This window comes from Labrus bergylta, chromosome 6 (genome assembly GCF_963930695.1).
Source record: "Labrus bergylta chromosome 6, fLabBer1.1, whole genome shotgun sequence".
Taxonomy (NCBI): domain Eukaryota; kingdom Metazoa; phylum Chordata; class Actinopteri; order Labriformes; family Labridae; genus Labrus; species Labrus bergylta.
The window spans coordinates 671,581-681,959 of NC_089200.1; the positions used below are offsets into that span (position 1 = coordinate 671,581).

The window sequence follows — 10,379 nt, forward strand, 5'->3', positions numbered from 1 at the left end:
TCACACTCTGTTATTTATAGACATGTCTCTCACACACATAGACCTGAATCACACTCACACACAAACAGGACCTGTGGACATGCACTAGTGGGAGTGAGGCTGCTATGGAGGGAGTGCACCAGGGGGGGTTGGGGGTTCGGTGCCATGTTCAGGCTGGCTCCTCTCCAGCTACCAGAGCAACTTTCATATTTTGATCCACACTAGGACTTGAACCGGTGTGTCTCTGGTTCCCAACCCAAGTCCCTACAGACTGAGCTACTGCTGCTCCAAACCCCCTGAGCCCCGAGCCTTTAAGGACCTCTAACTGCCGTCACCTGGAGAGTGATCGAGTGCACTGTGAGGGCTCGAGATGGTTAAATAGGAACGGGAAAGCACTTTGTGACTGCTCTGTTACCATGACAACACGCCGTCATGTCGTTCACCTTAGAGGCATCAGGACTTTTCTACGTTTTTTAACTTTCCTCACAGCAAGGCACTTCTAAAATACTCTGACATGTTTATTTAAATTTCTCCGTTGTGGGATAAAAAAAGATTTACCGTAAAATCCGGTGTATAAGTCGCACCCTGTCTTTAAGGTCTCTTTGAGAGAAAAAAAAAGTTGAAACTGTTTTCCTACGTGAGGATTTATATTGTGTTCAGTGATGTCTACAACGTGCAGTTTCTGTGCAGCTGTGTCGTTCTTTTAGTTTCGTCTGTTTTCACTTTCGGGAGTTTGCGCTCCTACTAGCTACAGTACGGTAGTTTAGCTCTCAGCCTGCAGGGAAAGTGGTGAGGCTCAGACCTGCTAGCTTGTGAGTCGCGCTGCCTGACTCCGCTGGTCACTATTTAACTTTAATATAGGACTCTTTCAATCAAAAGAGAACTCCACAAGGTTTATTTACAGAACAATATACCACTGTTTCTGTAAATGTAGATTATGACCTCGTGAGGGAGAAAAGATGTGGAAAAAGTCGAGCAGCCAGCCTGGTCTGTGTCGCCGTCTTTCCCAGCACAGCGTGCACTCAGCTTTCAATACACGGGGAATGGGGATGTGTTTTTAACATAGACTGTAAGGTTTGTAATCGCTGTGATAGGGGCCGCTGCTCCGCTGTAATGACGGCGCGTGTTTCAGTATTTTATACTGGTGTATAAGACGCAGCCAACTTAGAAGACGAAAAAATAGGTATTAGAAGTGCGTCTTATACATCAGATTTTACGGTATATCTTTTATAAATTTATAACAGGAGGAATGTGCTCTCTCTCTTTCTTGTTTTTGTTTCTGTAAATACTTCTTTAGTAGACCGTAAAGAGGCTTTTTTAGAATGGGTGTGTATGTGACTTCCTGTACTTCTGCAGCCAGCCTCTAGTGGACACTCCAGGAACTGCAGGATGTTACATTTCAAGCATCGGCTTCATGTTTCAACACCGGAGGTTTCTGCTTGATTTGAGCAGATTTGTTTCATTTTCATTTTTTTATCTTCAGACATACGAAGCCCATCAAAGTTCATGTTAGAAGAAAAACATTTAAACTAAAAAATATTATATATAATAGTTATATATATATATATATATATATATATATATATATACCGGTATATAATATTTAGATAAAAATTCTCATGTTTTGCAAATCTGTGCAGATGGATTTTTAAACTCAGGGATTGATTTACAAAATCTTTGTATTTGTTCTTACCTGAGTCTTCGGGGCTTCGTACAGAACATAGTGCTGACTCATGTGACATCACAGGAGGTCATGTGTCACAGGTCAAACAGCTCCCCCTGCAGTCACTTACAGCTTAATACAACAAATAAACATGCAGCAGTCAAAAACATCTGGAAACACACACTGAAGTGAAAAATCACTGAAAGTCAACTTTAATGGATTTTGCAGAGGAGATAAGGGCTTTTAAGACTTTAAGGTTCATTCCTTTAAGAAAGGTAAACATTCAGGTAAGGCGTTAATGCTAATCGTCAGCTCACAAAACCCACAAGAGCACCAAAACATTTAAAAAAAACATTCCGGTTCATCGTCGGGTTTGTTTCCTGTTGTAACTCAGCCTACTGGGTGCTGGCTAGCTTGTAAGCTAACGGAATCAGAGATGTGAATCAGAAGAGAAAAAGTCGTAGGGTCGAGCGTTCAGGAGCTATGCTAGCAGTTTCCCCATGTCACCAGTTTTTGTGCTAAGCTAGGCTAAACATTGTTCTGTATGTGGATCTGAAACATGAGAATCTGGAGAAGAACATTTAAAATGAATCCAGGACCGATCCTTTAAATTACATTTACAGTTTGAGGAGGTTTCCACTGCTGCTCCGTTAGCAGCTTCGTGTTTTATGCTAACGGATGTCGTAACCTGTCGTGAGTTGTTAGCCGGTTTGTGCTCGTGGAAACGTTCAGTCTGTCAGCTCACACACACACACACACACACACACACACACATACAGTAACACACACACACACACATACAGTAACACACACACACACACACACACACACACACACATACAGTAACACACACACACACACACACACACACACACACACATACAGTAACACACACACACACACATACAGTAACACACACACACACACACACACACACACACACACACACACATACAGTAACACACACACACACACACACACACACACATACAGTAACACACACACACACACACATACAGTAACACACACACACACACACACACACACACACACACACACACACACACACACACATACACACACACAGTAACACACACACACACACACACACACAGTAACACACACACACACACAGTAACACACACACACACACACACACACAGTAACACACACACACACACACACACACACACACACACACAGTAACACACACAGTAACACACACACACACACACACACACACACACAGTAACACACACACACACACACACAGTAACACACACACACACACACACACACACACACAGTAACACACACACACACACACACACACACACACACACACACACACCTGTCAGCAGGAGCGCAAGCCGCTGAAACACTGCGCTAACGGACTGTTAGCCTGTGTGTAGGCGTTCATCTAATGAGCGCAGGAAGCTGAGCTGAACATCCTGTTGTTTACGGTCTGTGATGAAGACGATTAATCAATGACAGTCAGGATGTCAGCTGTCTCATTGGCTAAAGGAATACTTCACTCTTCATGTTCATGTAGCTGCGTCAGGACTGCATGGTCATCAATAAGAGCTAACAGCGTGTGTGCTAATCCAGAGCGGATATCTAAGGTGAGGGTCCGTGTCCACATGGCGTTTTCTCGGGCAGTAAAGCGCCGGCGGTGCGCTCTGGAGCGTTTGCATGAAGCGTTTGTGCGCGGAAAAGTGCTGCACGTCCGTCCTGTCTCCATGACAACAGTCTCCGTGACAACAGTCTCCATGACAACAGTCTGTTGACAACGGTTACCGCTGTATGAGCGACACTGCTCCGTTACTTTGTACTGCATGTTTTATATTTCCCGATCAGACACGGAGCGAGGAGGACGAGGGACCGAGATAAACGGCTAAGTTACGGGGAATATCATTCATGTTGGAAAGAGCGCCGGTTACGTCAACAACGCCTTTATGAACAGCACATTTTTTTCACTTGGAGCGGCCATGCAAAACAGGCGGCGCGCTCGGAAAAAAAGATGCTAGGCGCTACGCTCTCCGGGCGGCCGCCTGCTGCTGCGAACGCTCTCTACTCGTTGAAAACAACGGACAAAAGAAAAAAACGCCAGGTGGACACGGGGCCTAATGGCTTTTTTGCATTTTAGGGGAAACTAAATGAAGCTCCTCGCCAATTTAAAGCCGAGTCCTTTTTAACCAGCCGGGTTTCAGGCACTTTCTCCTTTAGTTTAGTTTAGTAGGAACTGCTTTAAAAAACCAACTGTGACTGTAAAATGTAGAACACATTGGATAAATACCGGTGTTTCCATTCAGACTTGGTGTTCATGTGAAACAGCGGAGTATTCCTTTAAGAGAAGGTGTGATGGTTGCCGTGGCAGCAGTCGGTCTGCTGTGTAAACTTTTAAGTGTTTTCGGGGGTTACAGACACATTCCAGGTCAGGGTAGGGACGAGCTCGAGGCCCTGTAAAGTTTCTCTAATCAACATTAATTTGTTCCTCTCGGCTTCAGTGCTCAGACAGACGGAGGAGGACAGCCACCAAAGAAGAAGAAGAAGAAGAAGACGTCTCCCTCGTGATGCGGAGCTGAGGACAGACAGGAGGGGCCGTCTCGCTTCCCCTCCCCCCCTCTTGTTTCTGTTTCCACATTCAGTTTTCTCTCCTCGTTTTCCTCGCTCTACATGATGCTGCACTTCCCCTTCAGCTTGTCGGCTCGTTTCTGTTTCCCCGAGCGCTTCCCGTCGATGCTCAGACTCATGTCCCTCTTCTTCTCCAGAGACAGCAGCTCCTGGAACAGCTCCTTCACGTTGGAGTTGGTCTTGGCCGACGTCTCCATGAAGGCACACTTCCAGGCGTTGGCCTGAGCCTGGCCCTCCTTCGTCTCCACCTCACGCTGGTGCATCTCGTCACTCTTGTTGCCCACGAGCATGATGGGAATGGCCTCCACAGTGCCTTTGATGGCCAGAACCTGCAGGGACATGGATCGGGTCAGTCAGATTGTTGGGAGGCAACTTTAAGGGTTAAGGTTTTAGGAAATTAAAAAATGGTCAGAGAGGTTTTCTTACATTTTTTAACATTTCAAATTCACTGGAGGAACTGCAGCTGTAAAGGTACACATTTTAACATGGGGCTCTATGAGGACTGACTCACTGCAGGAGACAGACTCTAGTGGACACTGGAGGAACTGCAGCTGTAAAGTTAGACATTTTAACATGGGGCTCTATGAGGACTGACTCACTGCAGGAGACAGACTCTAGTGGACACTGGAGGAACTGCAGCTGTAAAGTTAGACATTTTAACATGGAGCTCTATGGGGACTGACTCACTGCAGGAGACAGACTCTAGTGGACACTGGAGGAACTGCAGCTGTAAAGTTAGACATTTTAACATGGGGCTCTATGAGGACTGACTCACTGCAGGAGACAGACTCTAGTGGACACTGGAGGAACTGCAGCTGTAAAGTTAGACATTTTAACATAGAGCTCTATGGGGACTGACTCACTGCAGGAGACAGACTCTAGTGGACACTGGAGGAACTGCAGCTGTAAAGTTAGACATTTTAACATGGGGCTCTATGAGGACTGACTCACTGCAGGAGACAGACTCTAGTGGACACTGGAGGAACTGCAGCTGTAAAGTTAGACATTTTAACATAGAGCTCTATGAGGACTGACTCACTGCAGGAGACAGACTCTAGTGGACACTGGAGGAACTGCAGCTGTAAAGTTAGACATTTTAACATGGGGCTCTATGAGGACTGACTCACTGCAGGAGACAGACTCTAGTGGACACTGGAGGAACTGCAGCTGTAAAGTTAGACATTTTAACATGGGGCTCTATGAGGACTGACTCACTGCAGGAGACAGACTCTAGTGGACACTGGAGGAACTGCAGCTGTAAAGTTAGACATTTTAACATAGAGCTCTATGAGGACTGACTCACTGCAGGAGACAGACTCTAGTGGACACTGGAGGAACTGCAGCTGTAAAGTTAGACATTTTAACATAGAGCTCTATGGGGACTGACTCACTGCAGGAGACAGACTCTAGTGGACACTGGAGGAACTGCAGCTGTAAAGTTAGACATTTTAACATGGGGCTCTATGGGGACTGACTCACTGCAGGAGACAGACTCTAGTGGACACTGGAGGAACTGCAGGTTTTTTTTACTCCATGGCAAAGGGATAGTTCTGCTAGCAGGATAGCTAATTAGTTCAATAAAAACTGAAAGATATTAGATGGAAGTTACTTGTTTTAACAATTGTTATAAACACTATAACAATGACTAAAGCCAGATTTAAGAGGAAGAGATATCATTTGCAATGGATTGTGGGATGTGTAGTTCCTTGACTTTAGAAGAAAAACATGTACACAGTCTTGTACCTTTGCCTTTTTCTCGTCTTTTAACGCCGCTCTGGCACCAAATCAGATATTTTATAGTCTCGAGTATAGGAGCTGGTTGTCATGGTTGCATGCTTCAATCTGAATATTTAGTTAAACGTCAACAGACGATTGGGAACCAGACCGCTGATAAAGTGGGCGGTAACTGTTGAGCTCTATTATCATCTGGAAATGTAAAGACAGCCAGTCACCTGCTGGTAAATGGGTTTGAGCTCCTCCAGTGATTGGCGGCTGGTGATGGAAAAAACCAGGATGAAGGCGTGTCCTTTGGAGATGGAGAGGCGCTGCATGGCGGGGAACTGATGACTTCCTGTTGTGTCTGTGATCTGCAGCGTGCAGACGCTCTTATCACAGCTGATCACCTGCAGAGAGGACAGGTGCTGCTCAATGACTGAACATGATGACAGAGTTTTGTTGTTACCACGGCAACAAAAACAGACATCCAAGGCTCCTAATACTTTGGGATTCTCGTTTTCAGTGCTCAGTACCAAAACATTGCCGACATATTTCTGCATGTTCGACACTTTGCAGGAGTTATTTGTGCCATTTGTGATTTATAGCTTTGTTACTTTTCGATACGATCGATCGGTAAGATAACAGATGGTCTCGTTTAAACGAACATTTTGTCGACCTTCTAACTGAAGCAGGTAAACCTCCTGATGTGTGTGTTCAGGTCTCACCTGTCTGTAGGTGTCCTCCACTGTGGGGATGTAGGTGTCTCTGAACGTGCCTTTCACAAACCGAAGGACCAGCGAGCTCTTCCCCACCCCCCCGGCTCCAAACACCACCACCCGGTAGTCGTTGCTCTGCTCGGGCATGCTGGGAGTTTGAGTTTGCCTGCTGCTCTCGATAGATGACCTGAATGCTGAAGAGGAGACAGAAATGATTAATGATCGAGTGAGAAATGAACATAAACATAAATACATGAACTCCATCTCGCATCAACAGCCAGATAAACACATCAGAAGAGTAAATGTCTGAGGTCAGGATCAGAGCTGAAGCGTTTGGACACAGGGAGGCGGGAACACTTCAACCCCCTGAATGTAATTCATCTGAGAGCCATCAACAGTAAGAGCTCAATCAAAACCTCTCAGCTGTTTGATTCTCTTCCAGTCCTTCAGCTGGACGCCCGACCTGCTTCAAGAGCAGGTCATCTCCATCACAATGAGCCTGTGTGTGTGTGTGTGTGTGTGTGTGTGTGTGTGTGTGTGTGTGTGTGTGTGTGTGTGTGTGTGTGTGTGTGTGTATAGCCCTCAGCCTCCTCATTATATCCACTGTTAGCCTCCCATCAGATGGTTCAGTGTTTAAAGTGTTCAGTTAAACTAACAGATTATCTTTAACACCTAGTGTTTAAAATGGGTACTGCAGTCTAAATTCTAAACATTGTAGAGAGCTGCCCCCCCCCCCCCCCCCCTCTCTAGAGTTGACGCTCATGCTGAATAAAAGATGTGGAGGAGACTCTGGGAGTTTCCCAGCATGCCAAGCTGACCCCCCCCCCCCCCATAAAAGAGGAGGAAACACTGCAGACGCTTTCCACAGCACACGTCTGGATCAGAGCATCAGACTGAAGGTCCACATCACAGTCCACTCCAGACTCCACTCTCACATTTAAATCTTCACTTTTAAAGGGTTTCTGTGAACCTGGTGAAGAGCAGAAGTTTTCCTTGTGTGGAGTTCAGAGATGTATTCATTGTTTGAAAGACGATGTGTTGATGATGTAGAAAGAAAGAGTCTTCTGCTCAAACTTTCCTGTTCTGTGTCGGGGTCGGGTTGAAGCATTTCTACTTTTACTTTCCGTCCTCCAGAACAGAGAAACGTTTGAGGCGATGTTAGAAACATCCTCATGAAGTCCAATCCAAACCTGCAGAAACCTTGTGATGTTTTTCTTCCACCAAACCTCATGTAAGAAAAAAAAAACCTTTTTATTCTCGGATCAGCCGCCGTTCACCGACGTCAGCGCTCCTTATCGCACCACGGAGTGAGAGCGGTGACTAATCAGCCGCTCGTTAATCAATCTGCCTCCTGATAGCATCCATTGTGTTTCTGTGTGTCGCCATGGCAACACCGGCATGTGCTGTGTGTGTGTGTGTGTGTGTGTGTGTGTGTGTGTGTGTGTGTGGGGACGGACAGTATACACTGCGAGAGCACAGCGCACAACATGTCATCATCAGGAGGGGACGTTGGCATGGCAACACGACTGCCCACACTGTATGACATCACTTCCTGTGTGTGGGCAGGTGGCGGGGGAAACACCACAGAGAGTCCGAGGAGTCGTCTCTCAGGAGCAGAAATAAACCAGAGCGGATCAATACAAGAGAAAACACACAGAGGGTTCCCGAAGATTCATTCATCTTATTATCATAGAGTTATAGTTATATACAAATATAAACTCTTTAAAAAGAGAAGAGAGGATTAAAAGCTGCAACACGTCAGTCCAATAAGAGACTTGAAACGTCTTTCAACATGGCGCCACAGAACGACTTCCTGTTCGAGCGAGGAGCGAGGAAACGAAAAACAAGAGACATGAGAAGGACCCTCTGATCCCAAACATCCCCATGATGACCTCCATGTTTGCAGGTGTTTTCCATGAGTCTTCTGAGTGACCATCAGTAACCATGGCAACCATCAGTGCCTCCATAAATCTACGTTCAAATAAAGTGGATCCACATGATCACATCCTCGTTTCCTGTTGGCGTGAGGCTCCACTTAGAACTGTCAATAACCTTCCATCATCTCTTCTCTGACATCATTCAAGCTGCAAAACCCCGAAACATGCAAACAGGAAGAATCAAGATTTACTTTCTTAAATAATTAGTCCAACGTCATAAGGCCCTATTGACCGTGTTGACCCTGTGTTGCCCCAGCTACTGTCCTGGGGTAGGCCAGTAGCGCAGCCAATATCCATATTGATATTGGCCCCAAAAGTCCCGTATCGGTCAGTCCCTCGTATCGACAGCACCAAGAAAAAGTTAGTTTAGTAGTTTTAGTCTCATGTGATTTATTCATGTGCGGCTACATTGGCAAATTAACAGCAGGAAATAATCACAGTCTGTACCGTCTAAAATAAGAATGAGTCAACTTCACAACATCAGAGTGAGAGCAGACGTGTGGGAGCACACACACACACACACACACACACACACACACACACACACTGCAGTTTCACACTTTCAGTTCTTCACTTGTTTGTTCTGAACATTTTCTCATGAATATTCTGAGATTAATGTCTCAGACTTCTTCTGATGCCACTTCAATAAATTCAGCAGATCACTGTTCAACACAAGTCTGCCTCTCCATCCATCCATCCATCCATCCATCCATCCATCCATCATCCATCCATACCTCCATCCATCATCCATCCATCCATCCATCATCCATCCATCCATCCATCCATACCTCCATCCATCCATCCATACCTCCATCCATCCATCCATCCATCCATACCTCCATCCATCATCCATCCATCCATCCATCATCCATCCATACCTCCATCCATCCATCCATCCATCATCCATCCATACCTCCATCCATCATCCATCCATCCATCATCCATCCATCCATCCATCATCCATCCATACCTCCATCCATCATCCATCCATCCATCCATCATCCATCCATACCTCCATCCATCATCCATCCATCCATCCATCATCCATCCATACCTCCATCCATCCATCCATCCATCCATCCATCATCCATCCATCCATCATCCATCCATCCATCCATCCATCCATCCATCATCCATCCATCCATCCATCATCCATCCATCCATCATCCATCCATACCTCCATCCATCCATCCATCCATCCATCCATCATCCATCCATCATCCATCCATCCATCCATCCATCCATACATACATCCATCCATCCATCCATACCTCCATCCATCATCCATCCATCATCCATCCATCCATCCATCCATCCATCCATCCATCCATCCATCCATCATCCATCCATCATCCATCCATCCATCCATCCATACCTCCATCCATCCATCCATCCATCCATCCATCCATCCATCCATCCATCCATCCATCCATCATCCATCCATCCATCCATCCATCCATCATCCATCCATCCATCCATACCTCCATCATCCATCCATCCATCATCCATCCATCCATCCATCCATCCATACCTCCATCCATCCATCCATACCTCCATCCATCCATCCATACCTCCATCCATCCATCCATCCATCCATCCATACATACATCCATCCATCCATCCATACCTCCATCCATCATCCATCCATCATCCATCCATCCATCCATCCATCCATCCATCCATCCATCCATCCATCATCCATCCATCATCCATCCATCCATCCATCCATACCTC

The 10,379-nt window shown here is 45.9% G+C and overlaps 1 protein-coding gene across 1 annotated transcript; it reads right to left on the minus strand.

Moving 5' to 3' along the window:
- Window positions 1-1,831: 1,831 nt before the first annotated feature.
- diras1a (DIRAS family, GTP-binding RAS-like 1a) lies at window positions 1,832-7,190 on the minus strand. Its single transcript, XM_065956392.1, has 3 exons — window positions 6,718-7,190; window positions 6,229-6,399; window positions 1,832-4,605 (listed from the first exon to the last, which is right to left on the minus strand). The coding sequence occupies exons 1-3, from the start codon at window positions 6,970-6,972 to the stop codon at window positions 4,315-4,317; spliced, it is 717 nt and encodes a 238-aa protein (XP_065812464.1). The 5' UTR covers window positions 6,973-7,190; the 3' UTR covers window positions 1,832-4,314.
- Between the last annotated feature and the right edge of the window lie 3,189 nt (window positions 7,191-10,379).

Excerpts from the sequence above, each read along its gene's own strand:
- diras1a (XM_065956392.1), bottom strand. The coding sequence starts at position 6,972 with ATGGAGTTCATGTATTTATGTTTATGTTCATTTCTCACTCGATCATTA. Across the intron at positions 6,400-6,717 it reads TGGAGGACACCTACAGACAG|GTGATCAGCTGTGATAAGAG; the intron begins GTGAGACCTGAA and ends TCCTCTCTGCAG. Across the intron at positions 4,606-6,228 it reads TCAAACCCATTTACCAGCAG|GTTCTGGCCATCAAAGGCAC; the intron begins GTGACTGGCTGT and ends ATGTCCCTGCAG.